A 21,448-nucleotide genomic window follows, 5' to 3' on the forward strand; every position below is an offset into this window, starting at 1 on the left:
ATTTTCAGTTTAAGGTCAGGCAGGGACAGCTCCTGCAATGGAGACAGTGGATTTCATCCCCACAGGAGGAAATTTATAACCCTCTGATCCTTTCTAAATCTTATTTTCTTCCAGAATGAAGTAAGGATGGTGCACAGGTGCTCAGCAAGCTCAGCACCACAACATACCAGAAATGGAAACTACCTGCTCCTTCCCATTAGCCCTTGGCAAGGGAGATCACCACCAGGTAAAAAGCAGTCATGCCACCACTACAGGATATTATTACCTGTTTGAATGAACAGTACTAATTAAAATAAACTGTTGCTATTAATTAGTACTAAACATGTCAAGAACCCTACATGTCTATTTCTGATTTGAACTGATGTCAGCCACTGCAGTAAATACTAAGATTAACCTCGACAACTGTGCATTTTAAGGTTTACTTGCAAAGATAAAACACCCATAGAGGGAGTAGAAGTGAAAAAAAAAAATGAGAGTTATTAATCACAAATGGCCACTTAGGCAGTTATATTAATTCAGATAACATCGTATATCACCATCTGGAATTTGCATTTGTAGGTTTTGCAGCTTTTCCCAGCCTTAAATTAGAATTTTAAAGATTTAAAGGCATCACTGATGTGATGTCATTTTAGACCTGTGCTGTCATGGATTCCTGTATTATGGGTACCTCTTCAGAAATGTTTTCTTTGGATACACTTGTTTATTGCTACTGTAAAAATATGTACCTCGTGACACTGAGGTGCTGGAGTGAGCCCACAGAAGGCAATGGAGCTGGCGAAGGGTCTGGAGCACAAGTCTGATGAGGAGCAGCTGAGGGAGCTGGGGATGTTTAGCCTGGAGAAAAGGAGGCTCAGGGAGGACCTTCTTGCTCTCTATAACCACCTGACTGGAGTTTAAAGCCAGGTGGGGGTCGGTCTCTTCTCCCAGGTAACAAGTCACAGGACAAGGGGAAAAAGCCTCAAGTTGTGCCAGGGAGGTTTAGATTGGATATTAGGGAAAATTTCCTCATTGAAAGTGTTGTCAGACGTTGGAACGGGCTGTTCAGGGCAGTGGTGGAGTCACCACCCCTGGGGGGCTTTAAAAGATGTGCAAATGTGGTACTTGGGGACATGGGTTAGTGGTGGGCTTGGCAGTGTCAGGTTAATGATTGGGCTTAATGATCTTAGAGGTCTTTTCCAACCTCAATCATTCACTTCTTCTAGAGAGGAAGGGAGAGACTTTTGGCTTTTGATTAGGGGAAAAAAATCCCACGTGTGTGTATGTGTGCACACATATGTGTATGTCCTCTGGTTTTTTTGTTGTTTGTTTTTGTTTTTTTTAACAAGTAGTTTACATCAAAAAATAATTCGTGGAGGGGAGGAAATATTGTTAAAATTGTTTTAGAAAAAGTGATATTTTTCTGATTTTCTATAAGTAAGTAGGCTTGGGAATCCATTGCTGTCAGTGCTATACAAATATTCTAGGGTTTATTTTGTGAACAAGTATCTCATTCTCACTAATATTTTGTGAAAAGGATTTTTCTGTTTATTTGAATGAAAAAGCTGCATAATGCACTCCAATGAGTAATCTAAAATAAGTACAGTGAAACATTTTAGTTTGCTGAATATCTTATTGCAAACCAAATTTTAGTGATAACACACATGCCTTATTACTTTGCTTAGATTTAAAAATGTAGGTTTATTTACAGTAGAGAAAATACTTTGCTTCTTGTGTAATGTATGAGTACAACCTGAAAAGATTTGCTTCTAGTAACAAAAAGATAAAAATCTATTAGATGGAGAAACACACTGATGAATTCACAAACATAAAAGAATTAAAGGCTGTCATTAAGGTTGTAAATTGCTGTTTTCAAGTTGCCCTAAGGCTTGCCATGTTAAAAAAAACCACAATAATAACAATAATAATCAGGAATAACAGAAACTTAAAAATAATTTAAATCCATTTTTAAATCTGAAATTCACTTTTAAATATCTACTTTTAATTTTAAATATTTATTTTTTTCTGAGCAGAAAGATTTGCTGATATGCACTGATAACAAGCACCACAAAGAGCCTGCTTCATGTCACTAACAAAAATTAACACAAGGAAAGGATTTAGGGTAGTAGGATGCTAGGAAATGATCTAACATAAAATTTTAGTTCAGGATATTCAGAAATATTAATACTAATTTTTTATTAAACAGGAATTTTGGACATTTTTAGAATTGTCATTTCTGCAGATAAATTGCATTTATGTGGGCTTGATTCTGCAAATATTCTTCTAAGTTTAATACATGTGAGAGAATAAAAATGAAACAGGACTGCTAACACAAGAAAACTCCTGTATTGCCAGTCTTAACAGTCATGTGACAACATGATTGTTGGCACAACAAATAAAAGCATTGAAGATCTCTAATTTTAAACTTAACATAGAGTCTTTTCATTTACTTTCTAGTTATTAAACTACAAGGTCTAGTTGCTGTCAGTATTTCCCTTCAACTACCAGATGCAGAAACTGGAACTAAAAGAACTCCCAAACCCACAATATATTCTCTATATTCCAAGATATTCAGGAGCTGCTGATAATTTAATATTAAGGGGGATGGATATCCCAAAGATTGCTCCATTTACTCTTTGCAACACCAACTACCACTCAGGGGTGCTCGGGAAGGTCCTGTTGTGTTAAGATTGCTTGTTTCTGTGGGGGAGAAGAGCAGAGGAAGCAGCTAATTTTAAACAGCAAATTACAAAAGCAAAAGTCAATGATGAAATTCTAAATGAAGTGTTTAGGGGAAAAAAAAAAACCTAACAGACAAGCCACTAAGCAGCATTCTCTTCCATGCCATTTTGTTTTTATGCATTAGAGTAGTTTTCCTAGCAAGTGCTGCAGCATTTGGGATGCAGAGCAGTTGAAGATGTAAAGGTACTTATGGAAAGGGGACAAAAACCACACCACACAGACTTATTAACACATTGTACATAGCTTTGCTTTTTTTTTTTTTTAAACTTTTTAAACAGTGTTTAAGAAAAATATGCTGTGTTACCATAACAAACTAAAATACTCTCTCAACCTCTTAAGAGTTTAGTTTTTGTTTTCAATTATTTTGGTTCCAGGTAGGTTTTATTTTTCCTTGTTCTACTTTATAAAACCTTTTCTCAACATAAATGGCTTCAGGAAGAAGAAATAAGGGAGAATTACGAGCACAAAAGAGAGCTGACAGTTGTGTATGTTGTTCCTTTCTTTTGTGCCACTATAGGTGGGCAGGGGTACAGAAGAAATAGGGCATAATGTTTTGTAGTCAGACAGGAATTCCAGCTGGCATTCACTAAACAGAAGGGAACATTTTCCTCATCTAAAATAATTGTTTAAATCCCAGCCATACATAGCTATGGAGTAATGGGGTCACTTATTTTCCACCACTTCCGTGTGATGCTGCAGCAAGCTAATGATTTTACGGGACAGACAGTTTAAAGCATCGATTTGCTGCAAATTGCTCAATCCATAACTAATGAGCAGCTCTACAGATTTTCAGTGAATCAATCCCATTAGAATTTACAGTTTGCATAAGATTGGGTTACTCAATCTGTGGATGCAGAACGAGTTGGGTGGTTCTTTGTGGGGTTTTTTTTGTAACCTTCAGCAGCCCCTTCTTGCTGGTTTTTATTAAACTCTCTTAAATTTCTGTCAGTAGGTTGGACAAAAATCCCTCTTCTTGAGGGTCTGATAGCATGCCTGAAAAAATACACTGTCCACTTCTACATAGGCACACATGCATTCCATGTGAGGTCCTAGATATTCCCTTGTAAGGGACAGTTAAATCCAAGAAGGCAGGATGAGACAACAAATGGAATTCAGTCTCTGTCCCCTGTAGCACTAAAACCCTGCCCCAATTTGGAGGTGGATTATTTTTTACACCTGTAGGAGTGTGAAGTCAATTGGCAACTGTTATTTAGACCCATACAAGCAATTCTTCATAACAAGCTGAAATCTCTCGTGTGGAAAAAAAAAAACAAAGGCAAAAACCTGTATGGGTCAAGTGACAGGACTTTTGTCACATATCTGTAGTATAGAAATAGGAAATGAGAACTATGTTTGCTAACAGATCAGGTTCTAGTTACTTTATTATTACTGGGTAGGCCAGTAGGTTTGTACCATGTTTTCTCCAGGCTTTGTAAGAAAAGGGTCTGTTCTATCATTACCAATTACTACAACAAGATCACTTTAGGCAAAACAGGCAAGCAGAAGTTCAAATCCTGTCAATGAATTCATAGACTCTGAAAAACCATTGTATTGGTTGTTACAAAAGTGTGATATGGCTGCAGGGCTGTTAGTATGGGAGTGTTGAATCATCCCACTCCAGCTGCGCTTGCCTGGTGGCATTCTGTTTATCTCCCTTTTGGACAATTACTTCCTCTTCCTCCTCTTCTTCCTCCTCCTCTTCACTTTCATCTGATTCAGCACTGGTTGTGTCTTCCTCTTCATCTTCTATGTCTTCTTCCTCACTCTCCTCTTCTGTCTGGTGAGGCTTTTCATATTTCTACAGTACATTTAAAGAAATGAAAGAGAGACAATAGGAGAAAGGTGCTTTCTTGCTAACCAGTGGCTGTGAGAATATGAGCATGTAGTCCACATTTAGAAATGCTAACATCCTGGGAAGATCTGATTTCCACCATTATGTGACTATAAGGCATCAAATCTGGTATGATTCGGTAGCAAATATTCAAATACTAATGTCAGAGGAATAGAATGTCAACCACCAATATCTTTGTTAGTCATGCTGCCAAAATTAAAGCCATCAATGTCAGTTTCTTTAAACTCTGACCATTTCCCCTCCTTTTAGTGTATTAGTGCTTACATTAAAAGGTTAAACCAAAGAAACTATATAATCTTGGGTACCTAGGGTACAAACATGGATGGAGAGGAAGTGTTGTTGTACCCAAGAATTCTTCACCATCCTAATTAGTGATTATATATTACAACAAATATTAGGTTCTCAATTATATATTATCATAGTGTGCAGAGCTGAAAACTGAGGTGGGGTCCTGAATGCATATACAACTGTTCTGTCAAGCCTGAACAACTGTTCTCTGAAAGAGGCTTAAAACTCACTGCTGAGTGAGCTACCAGCCCAGACAGTGACTGCTGGCAGTGCCATGATCTAACATTGTGCCTCAGGTATGTACCTCCATGGGGTTGACAGTGATGGTCAGAGCAGAATCATCCCAATCCATCTCATTCTCTTTGCTTCCCTCGTGGTCTGCAGAGCCGTGCTGGTGAGCTGTGCGGATCCGATACACGCCCAAGGTTATGACGAAAATGAGGATGCTCACACAGATTATGATCACAATGGTGGCCACACTTGGAACAACTGCAACAAAAGGTGGAAAAACTTACATTTGTGGAACAAATCACCTAAACCCCACTCAATATGCTGTGAATTTTTAATCCATAGTCCCTTGGGCTGAGAATCATGACAGCCATCTGCCATGTGCCTGGGGCTTCTGAAAGTGTTGACAAGTGCCCACCTACTAAGGCAAAGCATACAGGAATGGTGCTTACAGATACCTTATAATGAGCATTATAAATCATAGCTAAAAAGTGAGCATGCCTACCATTTGTTCTTTAAGCCACTTTACTACAGAAGACAAGTATTTAATCAGTGCAGAACACATTAGTTTGAGAACAAATGCTTTTGCAATAAGGTTCCCTTCTCTTACTCACATGTTGACCGCTTCTGATCACAGCTGAGGCATCAACCTCATGTGAGAGAAGAAGTGCATCTCAAAGCTTACAAAGGTTTCAAACACTTATCCTGTGATTTGAATCTCATTCTCCAAGAAATAAAATAATGCATTGCCACTATACTTGCTTGTGTTACAGCCTTTCTGGGAGACTCCTGAGGATTCAAGACATTGTTCCTCTCTGTTTGGTTGCACTCTGGGAAGCCTTTGCCTCCACCTAGCCACAGGAAGAAATTGCTCTGAACTACCATATATCAGCTCCATAAATAGGTTAGTGGAGAAGTGCTGCCACTTTCTGTGTACCCTTGTTCCTGAGGTACTGCAGTTCCAGGAGCTATAGTAGTTCTATAATGCATTTTATCACCTTGCCCTGCCCATAAGAATGAAAGTCTGAAATCAGAACAATATTAAAGAAGAAAGAACTAGTTTGCAACAGTTTATTTAGTAAAAATTCTCTTTCATTTTAGAGAACTGTCTGTACAAGTGTAAAGAAAAATACAGTAATCTTCTAAGCATATTTGTATATAATTACTTATAACCACCTAGACTTTACATCAGCTTTACTTCTTTACATATGTATCATTCAGGTAAAAGGATTTCAGAATCAAACCTTTAAAGAAGTATCTCTGCCCTGTGTTTAACTTTATTGAAAAGGTTTCAGATTTCATATATAAAATATATTTTTAATTCTGTATTTAATATATGTTAATGCCCACTGCACATGGCTAGGTGAACCTATCTTCTCTCCAGAGAGCTCCAGGCTGAGGCCTTGACAGCAGCTAACAGAGCCACTGAGGCAATTATATATTTAAAAAATAATACAAACGTTTCTTCCTTTTGTTTGTTTAGAATTCCTTTTAGGTAGAAATTAATACACCATAGAAATACAGATGAACAAAGACAATATGAGCATAAATAAGACATTTTCTTAACTGTGTGGGTCAGAGTACAAAACCATTAATGAAGACCTTAAAAAAGGATTCCAGGTTTTAATGACAGAAAAGAATTCAATGTTACCTTCTTTCACACCTGTGCAACAGTCTCTGTGAGGTTTTACAAGCTGTAACTCTGGACCTCAGGGCTTTTGTTTGTTGCCCAGGCTGGCTCACAAGGGAAACACTGACACACCTGAATCATTATGAGCAGTCTCTGTAAAGGTGTCACATACCTGAGTTGTGAACAGCACTTACGCTCCCCTCAGGGTGCTGAACAGATTGGAGAAATTGTGGTTGTACTATCACATGATTTACATGGTCCATGAAGTTGGAGTTGGAGCTGTGTAGAATATTAACCTGGTACAAGAGAAAAATAAGGGATTAGATACTAAAAACTGTTTTATGTTCCAAGCCTGCCAGCTCCATATATTAAGTTACATGAGCAGATAGGAAGAGTATTACATAGATCTTAAAGGCCAAATTAACTCTTTTTATGCCAGTAAAAAAATACACAGCTTGATATATTTCTAAGTTCTATGATGAGCAATGTATTCTAACATTTCTAGCTGTTCACTATGAAGTGGCACAGAACAGGACTTTATTGACTTACCTGTCTGGATAAGTAATGACTTTTTCTTTTCTCTATACTAATTAGCTTTTAGGTGTTATCTAAACATAACGTAAAACCTTTAATTTATTAACAATTATTAAGTTAATAATTGCTTATAAAAACAATTAACAAGTTTTGACCCAATTGCTAAGAAGGCCCTGCCCATTCCTGTGGTACCTTGGTATCTGGGCTCTATGCTGGATAAGAGAGTTCCTTATAACAGGTCCACCAGTCCTGCTAGAGGTGAACCAGCAGTAATCTCAGTCCCTGAGCCATTGTGCTGCACTGGCCTTAGAACCAGCACACATGGACTCCATAGAGGTATATAAATATTCTTGTGGTTACTGATCATGTCTAAGGAGTGGATCCAAAGCATTCTGTGTAACAGGAATAATTCTCTGTGTTAGTAGAGTTTGAGAGAAGGGTCATCTCCTCAATTCACAGCAGAATAGAGACCCACGGTGAGGAATGCCCACAGAAGTTGACTTCCTATTTGAATGGAACTTAGCATCTTTTTCTCTTTTTGGTTACACTTACCAAACGTGTCAATCATTTTAAATATTTTAAAGAAAACACCATGCTGCTGAAGCCAAGGCCAGCGCTCAGCCTCAGTGCTAGATAAGGAAGCTTGACTGAATAATTGCTTACCTCCAAGTTGAATTCATTGCTTGTGTAACGCCCATTTAGCTCTGAGCACTTGACCCTGAACTTCCTGTCGAAGGTGGCAGCGGTGTCCCAGTTCCGGTACCGGATCTGCCGCAAAACCTGCTCGTAGTTGAACATGCTATCCACACCTGCAGGGGGGCAGAGCAGGGACAGGCTCATTTAACATTGAGCAGGGGAGGGAGGCCATGTAACATTGCTCTGTGCAACAGAGGAGAGACCAAACGCTCACAGCAAATATGAAAGTTGGCAGAATGGTCTGAAAATGAGAGAGTGCCAAATACTCCCTGATAGAGCCTCTGGCTGATCCTAGACTATGTGAGAAGAGTCTTTGGAAGTGAATGTAGATCCATAATGGAGAAGGACAAATACAACAGCAAAGATACAAAATAAATTACTTAATAAAAAGAAAAAAATGGCCAGTGAGTTACCAGCACTGTACAGGAGGAATCTCCTCCTGCCCACACGTCCCCCAGGCAACCAGCAGTAGGGCAAGAGGGCACAGTCTTCAGCTGCAGCAGGGGAGGTTTAGGTTAGACATTAGAAAGAAATTCTTTACAGAGAGAGTGGTTGGGCATTGGAATGGGCTGCCCAAGGGAGGTGGTGGAGTCACCATCCCTGGAGCTGTTTAAGAAGAGACTGGATGTGGCACTCAGTGCCATGGTCTGATAGACAAGGTGGTCTTGGGTCAAAGGTTGGACTCAATGATCTCAGAGGTCTTTTCCAACCTAGTTAATTTTGTGATTCTGTGATGGTCCACAAGAACCCCACATTAAAGAAAGCAGTGATGCCATTTTCCTTATTTGGGGAGTAGCAAGAGGGATGCAGATGTTCCAAAGGATAAACACAGCACACCCAGAGATCAAGAAGTGACTGTGCTTTTTGAGATGCAGTCCCTCTTGGAATATTTTTATGGCTAGTAAATCACAGATTTCTGTATAATTTCTTATATATTAGTGCTTTCATTCTAATAACATAATTGGTGTGACAAGATAAGGGAAAGCAAATTCAATGAACATACCGTAGATTGAATATCCTGCTGTGGAATTTGTGGCATCTAGATGTTTTCCTTGGAGCTCCACATGATCGAGTTCTAAACACTCTTGTTCAGGATCTAGTTCTGCGCCCATGACCAAAACATCACAGAAATCCAAGTTGTGGAGCATTTCCTCTACTATCACTGGCTTATCAGCTGTGAACCCATGGTACATACCATGAAAAAAAGAGGGAAAAGAAGATAAAGGATTATAGAACAGCTCAGTCATTTTATGTGCTTTGCATCAGGGCTTTCAATTTTTGCAAAGATATCTGAACTGTTTTGTGCTGATATTAAATACAGGATACTTGAAACAAATCAAGAGAAATGTCTTGTCTGTTCAGGTGCCATGATGATGAAGGCCTACAAATACCTAGTGAGATAGACAGAAAATATATTGCTCTGTAATGAAAGGCATCCAAGAACATCACTGGAAGTAGAACGCTGAAATTTGATCTTGGAAATAAATTCATGTAAAAAATTCTGGTTTTCAATACTGTATCAATACCAGGCTGATGCCACACATTCATTTTTTTTTCTCAAGGAAAATCAAACTGGAAAAATACACATCAAATATATCTATGCTTGGATGATTCTCTCAGACACTCTACAGACCATAAAGAATTTGCATTACAAAGACGTGGTCATCTATCCAAGAGCAGGGTATTATCATAAATGGCAAGATCCTGTGTTGTGTGACTTAAAGAAATGAAGTTATAAACTGACTATCCTTCAGTACGTACGAGTAAAAAAAAAAATAATTCTGTCACGGGAAAAAGAGAAATGTATCAAGTTATCATTTAAATTCTCTGATCAACTTAGCACAGAGTGTGTGGCAGGACTCCTTAAGCAGCTCCCTGAGGGCACTGCAGACACAGACACTGCAATCTTGGAACTTACTGTCCATTTTGTGCATCTCATTTTAGAGATGCCTTTCCTTCCTTTGGGGAAGGAAGGCACAGACAGAAAAGCCTTATGCCCTAGATTCCTTACTCCTATTACAGTGAATTTGGGTATCCGATCTCTAGGTACAGCTCTACCCTGCACAAAAATGCAGACCCAATCCAAATTTTCAGGCTTCAGGGAATCCATGCCCCTAAACTTGTAAATCATCACCAATTTTATCTTCCCCAGATCTGTACATCTAGTTACTGCTTAGTCTAGTGCAACAAAAACTGTTTAGAATGATTCCTCAGATTACTAGACCTTTCATTTACCTTGCAAACAAGCATTCAAAAGGAAGATTCCTTTCTAGACAATTATTTTAAACCTGATTTACACTTTTAAACATTCACCCAGCCTTGAATAATAATACACACGTTGCTAGGCATTAGAATAAATTGTCATCATTGAAAAACATCTTTTAAAATTATTATATTTACATTTTACAGTTGGGAAACTGAGGCACAAGATTACCTTCTCAAGTATCACCCACAAGTCAGTATCAGAGCTTGAAACATAAGAACAAACTAAAAATTCAACTATCAGTCAATTACTGCTTTTCGCTTTATCAGTACAATTAACAAAATTCTGTTACAAATAGAGAGATTCAAATGAAAATAAGTTATTCAACAGAATATGAAAAGAAGATTTTGAACTAGGGAAGACACTAAATATAAAATCTGTTTTTTTGAAGCACATTTTGATCTGTCACTATTTAACACATTTTTCAATGTATTTAATTGAATTTTTCAGTACATCATTACTGTGGCCTAACATTGCCCAAATTAATCTGGGCGAACTGACTTCCTTTGCATGACTTGTTTGCACTATCCCTTAAAAAATAAGAGGGCTCATGTTACAGAATAAATAATAACATTTAAAAGAAAGACACAAACCTCTGTCGTGTTCTTTTAAGTCCACGGGATGCTCCATTTTAGTGACTGTGCTGACAATCCTGATGTCAGGTAACAAAATAACACCTCTTTCACTTTCAAACTGTGCAGCTGGTCTAGCAAAGTGATCCATCCCAGTTATTGTAATCTTGGGCTCATTGGCCTGAAACACCATTACATAGGCATCTATATCTGGGATATTAATGCAGACATCTTCACCAAAACATCTGAAAAAATATATTATTCATTAACTTCTTGTAAAACATTGCACATCAGAGACGTGGGGCACTTGCACTGCCCAAACCCCACCTGGTGGCTCTCAGATCAGTCTGTTCCACGCTGTGACACTGCCACAATCGAGGACCTGTACCACCATGTCCACAAGCCAGCAGGGAGAGGAACAGCTCTGCTCCCCTCGTTCCCTCCCACCTTGACAACTACTGAAATTATGTAGAGACAAGCTCAGTCCTTCATAAGGGCACTATGAGAATACTATTTTGATGTTTAACTGACATTTAACAACAGTAGTGAATGGTTAAGAAATAATTAGATGATAACAACTATAATAAACCTAACATTAAATTCTGAAAGTGATATCTAATGAATATAATATGGTTATCTTGTCATATGTGAATAAAAGGGCCTAATTATCCATTTAAATTGGTCCCCTGGCAAATACTGGCACCCTCCAGTATTTACAAGGGAGAAAAGGTTCCTGTACCAGCATTTTCATCTGAATCAGCACTGTGCTTTGGAAGTGAATCTCCTGACAAACTCTACCTTATTTCATCCTGGCACAGGGCTTGGGCCAGCCTTGGAGTGTGCAAACTGGACTGATTCCAGTGAAACTGCTTCAGAAAATGCTCTATAAACTGTTTGGTCAGCCCACAGCACTGGACTAAACCTGGTACTTAGTGAGAACTGTGCTCACAGCCGGTGAGAGTCCACAGAACTGATGTTTATTTTCACTCTAGACCTGCTCTCCCTGCACTGTACAACTTTCTGTACCAGAGACGTGCCCCAGGGGAGCCCAGGAGTGGCTCTGTGGCTATGTAGAACTGTAAACATTATTGAGCAGGTTCTGGCAAAAAAATGGAAGGACACAGATTCCTGTTTAACACCCACCACCAGTATTTCAGTGACAGCAGCCATATGAGGATACAGACAGACAGACTATTCCAAGTAAAGCTACAAATCCTGTTCTGTTAGATGTAATAGGCCTGCTTTAAAAAGTCAGGGCTCTACATATCTCAGAAGGAACTATAAACATTTAAAATGAAAAGTAAATACCATAAATGCAAGTACTGTTCAGTCCAGACTACGTGTTCCAAACTATAAACAGAATGCAAGTACATTACATTAACAAGAAAGGTTCCTTAAAAGGGTAATATCAAAAGAAAACCACCATGTGTACTGGCATAAAAGTAAATTAAATTAATCCTTTATGCTCAATAACAAAACAGTAAGATTTAGCAATTTAATTTAGCCAAAATTCTTCCTTTTACATGTCCAAAGAAAAAAGTAATTCATTAAAAAATGTTCCTAATCTAATCAATTCAGCTGAAGTATAACTTACTGGACTTTAGATGAGACTTTGAGACGCCGTATGCCTGCAGTAGGGAACTGTCTGGAGTTGATGTATGAGACCTTTCGGAGAGCTTGATTTATATTCTCAATGTCATCTCCTTCCATGACAAGGACTGACTGGGAAGGGTTGAAGTGATACTAGGAGAAATACACATAATTAGTATTTAAGGTACCAGGTATAAAGTACAAAATAAGACATTTTTAAGGACAGACATAAGTTTAAAATCTAATGATTTAAGAAAAAAAAAATCTTAGTAGCTATTGTTGGCTGAACCCATATGTTGTTCCCTAGTATCAGTTTCATATCTGAAGAACTACTGTTATAATTAATTTTGGAGTAAATCAGTCCAAATTTCCTGTGTTTTGCCCAGCCTTATCAACTTTGCTGGTAGTATTTCTGCAGCAATTTCTGATACTGTATATTTTTGAACTCTGTAGAGTTCAAAACCTTAACTTACCACTGTGATTATTATTACTATGTAAGCTTTTTAGGTTAAACACATACCCCATAAAAAAAATTGGCTTGAACCAGACTAGCATGCGAAGCATATTTTGGCTGCTTTCTGTGTGGCTTTACCCTGGGCTACCTTTCTGAGATATATTTCAACATGAATGAACAAAACAATTATAACATTTGCCTCCTACATCTTCATTAATGTCAGACACAATAAAGGGGATTCTCAGTTCTGTCTCATGATCAATAAGGGTGTCATGATTTAAGATGGAGCTGCTGCTTGCACAAAGCCAGCTGTTCATTTGAGCCAACAAACCCTGCAAAGTCAATGGCTGCACTTGTAGCCCTGAACCTTCTCTAGTCCATTGCACTGAACACAAAACAGCCTTGCTGACCAAGAAACTTTGCTACTATTGTGACATGGCAAATAATTGATTTTTCTCTTCATCATAATTAATCCTGATTCCATTTTTTGTCTGTTAATTGGTTCAGCAAATCATCTGCATTGCAGAGAAACCCAGCTTAATCCCCTTGATTTTGTACCCTACTCTTGTCAGCACAAAATACAAAGAAATGCACCCTGTTCTCACGTGTAGTCCCTTCCTGAAGCTGGATATTGATTATATGAACACGTTCTATTATATACAATGTCTGCCTCCACTTCCTTACAACAAGAAAGGTTAAAAAGCAAAAGATCAAACAGACTGTGAAGAACAGAATGAAGCTCAGGGCTCTCTGTCGAACAGAACATGAAGGACTGGGTTTAAAGCTTGTGCAAGAAGGTCATAACACACTGAAGGGTATTTTTAACAAAGAGAAGAACTAACATGAGTCACAGCCTGCATCCACTTCTTTTTCCTTTCTGTAAGCTAGCAGTAGTAGAGAATAAAATTAGCAAAAGGAGACTCTAGCTGACAGAACAGCTGGAATGCTGCCAAAAGGACTGGAGAAAGCCCTAGTCTGAGCCATTTTTGTCTTTCTCATTAAAAAAGGCTAAAAATAGCAACAGTTTAGACAGTGTTTTTGAGAGCTGTTACAGATATCTGAAAATTAGGCTGCGGACCAAAAATGTCCAGGACTATCTTGTCAGAAATTGTGTTACAGCTGCATTGCTCTTTCTCAGGTGATTAAAGGGTGAATCTTCACGAGTCCCAAGTGCCCAGCAGAAACACCTTCCAACATCAGTTATGCCAACACTGAATCTCCAAAGCATCATGTAAATAGCCCCACAGAACCCATCACCTGTGCAGCTGTCACACGTGCCTGTCTGAGATCAGGTACATTTATTTCTGACACCAGAAAACCTTTCTCTCTAATTTTCTGTTCAAGGTCAGGCAAACTGCTCTGCTTTCGTCTGAGCTTCTTTCTGTCAGGCCCCAAAAGAAACCCTACCACATTCTATCTCTGACTGCTCCTTTCATGTTTGCCTCCTGCTGTTGAGCTTGCTGAGGTAGTAAAAGCAAATCAGTAACTTTAAAAAACCCAATGTGCCTCATCTCTATTTCAGAAAATGAAAATGTTTTGAAGGTTTGCAAAAGGAAGAAAAGGCAGAAAACAAGCCCTCGTCTTCCATTTCCCCACACCACTGCTGTACTGCAAGGAAGCCAATCCCCCATGCTGGAGCAGCAGTGGGTGATAGAACAGGGATTTTTCCAAGCCCATGAAACTACAAGACTCAAATATTGTCAAGCTGCAGAATGCAATAGTGGAAGACTTACTATGCTTTCAAGCACCATGGACCAAGTGTACATTGCTTTAATTCATGTAAAAAAAACCAGCAAAGAACTTACTGTTGGGCATATACTCTTGGCTTCCAGGAATCCCTACCTGCTCCTTGTACGCATTGCCTTTTAAAAATAGGTTTTACCTATCCCTGTGTTGTGTTGCTGTGAGAAGTAGCAATGTGAAATTCTTAATGATGTCCTTGGTAGGATGATAAAACAGCAATTCTTTGGGGTGTTTTGCTCATATATAAAAGTTAGAGCCAGCAAAACTCCTCCTTCCCTTTGCACTTTCAATTTGCATTTTTACCCTTCTTTTCAGAAAACATATCAGCTATACTACACACTGCAACCCATCATCCAGACAGACACTGGAGTGTATTTCAGGTCAGCCTCCTATCTCGTACAATGAGAGCTTTAGCTAATAAAATGTAGTACATGGCACTCCCACTGCATCCTCTGCATCAAGTGTTACAGCACCATCTTCCTCCCAGCTGAAAAACACCACACTGAAACCACATTGTGCTGTTTCACAGGATGCAGAGCCTGCAGCCAAAGTAACTTCCCAGTTTGGAATTTGAAGCTCAGATCCTTTGGAAGGTGGTATCTGTGTGCTAGGAAATAGCTTTACAGTGCATTTGCACAATAAGCACAAGAACACTGGTCACCTAATAATGGTGTCAGTAAAACGCAGCTCATGTGAGCATTACAGAAGTTACAGCCAAGATCCTACATATATATCCAGAGAATAGAGTTTGTCTGAATGAATGTAATCTGGCCACTATGTCAATTAAAACAGGATTTCCCTCTGTCTGTTGTTCTCCAACCTTAGAAAAAGTGCCACATTACCAGTAAAGATATTCATATGCATAATGAAGGTGGATAATGATTTATATGCAAATCTATAAATTTAATTTCTTGACTTTAGGGTTTTTTATTGTTCAATTTTCATGTACCATAATATCTTCCTCTTTCAACACACTGAATTTTTCAATGCTATTGCATTAGGACTTATGTTTTCCACTGTTTTAAAACTACTTGAGATCAAAATTCAATAAATCTTTGGAATCGTGTATATTTCTGTAGACCTACCAAAATAAGCATGAGAACACAACCTGGTAATTCACAGGGACTCTGAAATATCAGCAGTGCCTCACTTTCTGAGCACCTAGCTTAGCAATAATGGAAACATTTTTCTTTGCAGTGTCACAGCTCTTCTACTGTTCTGCTTTTTCTTTGCATGATTTTATGGGAAATTACATTGCTTCTGGGAGTACATTTGTACTGTGTGTACTCTACCTTGGGCTCTCCACTTCATAAATCAGACCTAAATTTTTATCAAAGATGATGTCAGTTCATCCCTCACCTTTATTCCTTGGCCAAGACTCTCAAGAGAATTAATATCCAGACCTTCCTTGCAGGCCTGCAAACAGGAAATCACTTTCTGACTCTCAATTTTCCCTGGCCTGATAGTAAGACTGGCCAGGCTGCCATGGAAATACTGAGCAAATCTGGGCTTGGTGACTTCTCCTCCTGCAAGAAAGTAAATACAAAATGATTATTGATACCAATACACAAACCACACATCTAACAATTCACTTTATGTTTTAACACATTTAGAGAATTTATATCCATTTTTGCCAACTGTGTTTGAGATCTTATTTATTGTGGTAAGTGGAATGCCTTTGTGGGTTGTTGGGTGGTACCTGGTAGCAGCCTGTCTTTAAGATTCTCGTTTTTCCAGGATTGTGTTCAGGTGTTTATAAAGCTGTGGAAACAAACTCTGAGATGAACCATAGCTTCCCAAATGTGCACAAGGAAGCATATAATTTTTAAAAATAAATCAATTAATTTATTTAAGTAATCAAACACCAGTTTAAGAAATGCTTAAGGTCCAGCGTTTATTTATACAGAAACTGTATTTGCAAGTGTTCCATTACAAGATCGCTCACTGTGTTGTTTGGAGAAGAAAGGCAAAGGTATTTGAAGTTCTCAGTCATGGCCCTGTGCAAGCAAACTGCTACACTCCTTATAATGAGCTGTCTCTCAGGACATGGTGTAAATTCCAGCAGTGACTGCAGGCCAATGCACAGCACTGCACTCAAAGGCTGACAGCGCTGCCCCTGGCCCAGAGTGGTTCATTTGGTGCCAGATTTGGTCTTGTCACTGTACCTTTTGTTAGACCCTCCAGCCTTCACTCCAGGCAGCTTCAAAGGAACACTGATCTTTAGGAGCTGTCAATAAAACGTGATTACAGACTGCCTGCACCAGTGATCGTAGCATCTAAATTACTCTTGGGACATTTAGTGATTTACTCATCCTCCTTCAGGAGAGTTTTTAGAGCTTGCCTTTCCTGCAGGTGTTAGATCTCACAGTGCTTGTGAATTACTGCCTACCTTGAGCCCAGGAGGACTGAGGGAGCCACACAGCAGTGAGACATGCAGACTAATTGGATTAGCAGTTGCTAAGCTGTTGATAAGCTGTTGTAATTGTAGATAACTCATCTCTGCGGTGTTTGTAGCTTTAGAGTCAAACAACCTGTTTTTGCCAGGCAAGTTACCTCAAGCTTGAACTTTAACTTGGAGATTTGTGTGTGGAATGGGGTTAGGATAGGGATGAAGTGGCAAATTTTCTTTAGGCTGATGTTCCTGCCTGAACATCACTTCTGGTCTCTACAGGATAAGCATTATGAAGAAGGTTTGAGTTATTTTATAGAGAGAAGAAAGTATACACTGGTGTACTGAGAGGAAAGAGGTGTCCTACAGGCTTTTTCTTCACAGAAGTAGATGGGTTTTGTTCTTTTTTTCTTAACATTGCAGCATAAACCGCCTTTCTTTTTTTTACCCCAAAGGAAGGTCCCCAGGAGATTATTCTTCTCCACTCTCTCATTCATCTGTCCATTACTCAGAAAATTTTCTCTGGGCAGAGTTTTGTTGAACTTTATTGTATGCAGCAGCTAAAGTTCAGCCTTTCTGATACTTACCAAGACAATTATTTGGTACATAAGTAGTGCATTATGGGGACGTTGGCCTTTCATCATAAATGTTGTTATATTAATCTGTTTACATTGTCTTTAAAAGTACATGTTGCCACTAATACAGCAGCAATGTATCTGGACAGAAAAAGGTAAGCCAAATTTAAAAAAAAACAAAAACCAAACCTCTCCCTAAAAAGGAGACAAGGAGAAAAAAAACCAGTCAACAATGTTCAGAAGAAAAAGGAATTTGTGTTTTGAAGTTCCACATTCTCATATCACTAACAGAATTGTGAAAACAGCAAGTTCCAAGGCTGAAACACCAGTGCTAATCCTGGAGCTTTGAAATTTAGAGACCTACAGTAAGTCTGCCAGTAGGTCTTAATAGTTCTGAGGAGATGCAAAATAAGCAGTCTGAGGCTATCAACTGCTATTTAAAAAAAAAGAAAAGGCAAGTATTTCAAGAAAATGTGAGTGACAAATAGGTGGGAGTAGCCAGTGTCGTATTGTGTGAGTGGAGAAAATCTGCAAAGCCATGGCCATGGTTATGGAAGGCGATTTGGGCTGGGACAATTGCACTGCAGGGACACAGGGAGGATGCAGGCTGTCCCCAGCCCCAAGACAAGAACAGCTCCACTTAATCCATTCTTGAGAATTGCCTGAGCTGTTCTAAACTCTTCTGAAGACAGAGGCTCCCCAAACAATCCACTCCAATGGCCACAGAATTGGACATTTATTCCTAATATGGAACGTGAGCTATCAAAATATAGCTATATCATCCCTTTGCCAGGCTAAACGAGGACTTTTTTTTACATCTTCCGCCTAACACTGTAGACTATGAATATTCCTGTTGCTTTTCCTGGTACTTTTGCTATTATCAGAAGTACTAACCATAACCTAGTGTTCTTCTCATCATTATGTGTAAAACATAGGACATGCCTGCTCATCCTGGGCAGTGTGAACACCAGCTTTTTCCACGGGAAAAAAACAAGAGCCCTTTAAGACAGAGTACTATCTCACACTTTATTAGAAAAAACAGACTGCTAAATAAGCCTTCCACCTTTTACCAGTGCTAAAGACAAAATTACATACCTGCCAATTTAAACCTCGAAGGTGAACAGTGCTCATTATATCTGACTCTTCTCACAACTGCTCGTAATTGCAACGTGTTGATATTTTGATATTCTTCTATCTCAGCATTTCAGAATCTTTCAGCTCAGTGAGGGATGTTCCAATCGCCAGTAATTATTAGATTGCAAATGGACAAAATCCAATACAATAAAATTGGGAAGCAAAAACCAAAACTTGCTCTAAAATTGAAGGAATGGCCTAAAGCCAGTTTCCTACAATCCTGCTTTCTAGCTTTGATAAAATGTTTTATTCATACTTGGTTTTGCTATATTAGTATGTTTGAAATCTGTCTTTCTTTCTGCTTCTGCAATCCGATAGTCTTTGAGTATCTGACCTCAGCTTGTCAGTGGGTAGAAATTTAGGCTAGGATGGTCAGTCTCCAAATCCTAGTCACTCTAAAATTCTTAGCTCCCAAGATTAGATGAGTATGAATATATTTAATCCAGCATGAACATAGCAATTCTATTGCATGTTTAAACACAGTGCATAACTGTACCTAATGCTCATAGTAATATTTTCACAGAATATTATCCAAATTCTTCTAAATACTGATTTTTCAAATAGAAATCCTTTGAACCTGAGCATGATTCATTTCACGCCTGTGCAGCTCCCCACACAGCTGACAGGGAGCTCAGAGCCACTGGCTCCACTGGGCAGTTCCACTGTCTGGATTTGACTCAGCACTGAAGTTACCACATGCTAAGAATCAACCGAAGAAAAGACATAAGGTACTCCCAACAGCTTTTACTCCCACCAGCTTTTACTGCTTTAAGACACTTTGAACTTAACTCTTGGTTCTGACACCATACAGCCTAAGCAACAACATTTTTGGTATAATGAAGAACTAAATAGATTACACAAGCCTCTAGAGCAACAACTGAGAGAACAAAGTGGAGCTCCAGTGATAATGGCCTTGAGGGAATCCAAATGTCCTACAATTTATTCTACTTCTCTTTGTCAGGGTGCAGTGAGAGACACAGTGACTTGTAACATAGCATCTCCAGTTTCTATCCAGAGGTCAGGCCATGCAGTTAACCTAAACTTCCTTAGCAAGTTTCACGGGACTTCTTTATTGTCAGGGTCTTTATGTCCTTTCTTATAAGTGAGATACTGCTCAGACACAGCTCACCTCCACAGAGATGCTACCAAGACCTGGGAGAATAAGAAAACATACTCCTCAACTACATTACGTGTTGTGTTTCACTCAGCTCTATGTTTATTGATTACAAAGGATTAATATGCTGTGAGTGCTAATTCTTGGGGGACAGTTAAGTAGTTAAGACTTTGATGAATGATATGGCCAAGAGAGGAAAACAGAACCTTCCCTACTGTCAGGGAATTAAGTTAATGTCTGTAACACAAAATAGACTGAAACTAGACGATAGAACAACATCACCGATTCTCATAACAGTTCTTTGCATGACAAATTTTCAAAGCTACTGGGTTTTTTCCATTCCTTAAATGTAAATGTTGTGGTCACCATCACAATTGTGAGGCAATACAGGCCACGGTGTTATGCAGACCTTGATGATAAAACTGTGCATTGCTTTTCCCACCTGACCCAGCATGCACCTCCATTCCCAAAGTCTGGCAGACACAGGAGGATGGATGTTGGCTTTTTGGCTTTAAATCAACCCTCATAAAGGAAAGATGGTATCAACAGACTGTGGGAGGCATCCAGAGGAACCATCAACATACATAATTATTCAGTATAATGCTGTTCACTGCTTAGTCATTGTCACTTTTTTCACTTGATAAAATAATAACTCTTTTCTGGACTGAAATTATTCTATGCTGGTTCTGATCTCTTTTGCTGCTGGAATTATTTAGGTAACTAGAATTATGTGGGTGTGCTGATGGGTAGTGTCCCATGATAAAATTTCAAACACAGCATATCAAACATAGAAGCAACCTATTTAATCCCAGATAAGTAAGGTGCAGATGTCTATGTTACCTGGGGAGAGCTCAGTTGGGATGACTGCCTTACACACATGGAGGAAAATAAATGCTTCTAATATACATGTCACCTTGTTACAAACAGGTAGAGTCTCCCAGATGGAGAACAATTTAGGGGGGGTTAAGAACTGCTGCCTGGTAAACAACTTCTAATCCCAGACAGGAAGAGATTCTGTTAGATATAACACTGGAGAGTCCAGGGGAAATGGAAGAGTCTCAGGATTCAGACTTCATGGGTTAAGGTGCATTCAGTAATGAAGCAGAACCTCTTTCCATGACACTTTTCTTTTTCATTTTGTATTGAGTTGATATGAGGTGTGACAGAATTTGATTACCACCAAATTTTAGAGTTGTTGGTTTGACTCCAGAGATGTAAAGTGCTGTTTGCATTCACTCACCGGTCTACAAAGAACAATTAGGCATGTCAAAACAAGTGACTTTATTGAGCTCACAGATTTTGTAGGCCTTTTGCCCTACCCTAATAATGAGCAAGTAAATATCAGGGCAGTCTAAGTCCAATGGGAAATGATGAATCAAGAGAACTTCCAACTGAGATGTGATTCTTAAGATATTATAGACTCTGGTTACTATACTGAGCCAGATAATTAAAGAACAATCGATTATTCAGGGTCCCAACATAAAGATTGAAATGAATCTGGGAGCAGCTGCAAGACATTCTGGCTCTGAAGTCCTCAGTTCCCAGCCTCCAAATTTATGCCATCTTTTTGTTATGGCAGTTTAGGGAGCTGGGTTTAATTCCCAGACAAGTAGATTGGCTGTTAAACAGGATGAAACCTAACACAGATTTCAGGAGAAGTCCCAATTA

At 38.9% G+C, this 21,448-nt stretch overlaps 1 protein-coding gene across 1 annotated transcript in view; it reads right to left on the reverse strand.

Annotated features, from left to right (window-relative positions):
- Nucleotides 1-1,288: 1,288 nt before the first annotated feature.
- CLSTN2 (calsyntenin 2) overlaps nt 1,289-21,448 on the reverse strand; it is a 200,297-nt gene continuing 180,137 nt past the window's right edge. The window contains exons 9-16 of the mRNA XM_027685989.1: nt 15,928-16,094; nt 12,376-12,524; nt 10,803-11,026; nt 8,950-9,120; nt 7,914-8,059; nt 6,889-7,012; nt 5,163-5,347; nt 1,289-4,516 (exon numbers count right to left, since the gene is read on the reverse strand). Coding sequence (XP_027541790.1) covers nt 4,307-4,516; nt 5,163-5,347; nt 6,889-7,012; nt 7,914-8,059; nt 8,950-9,120; nt 10,803-11,026; nt 12,376-12,524; nt 15,928-16,094 — 1,376 coding nt within the window. The 3' untranslated portion in view covers nt 1,289-4,306. The remainder of the gene's footprint in view (nt 4,517-5,162; nt 5,348-6,888; nt 7,013-7,913; nt 8,060-8,949; nt 9,121-10,802; nt 11,027-12,375; nt 12,525-15,927; nt 16,095-21,448) is intronic.

This window comes from Neopelma chrysocephalum, unplaced genomic scaffold (assembly GCF_003984885.1).
Source record: "Neopelma chrysocephalum unplaced genomic scaffold, ASM398488v2 Primary Assembly neopelma1_70, whole genome shotgun sequence".
Taxonomy (NCBI): domain Eukaryota; kingdom Metazoa; phylum Chordata; class Aves; order Passeriformes; family Pipridae; genus Neopelma; species Neopelma chrysocephalum.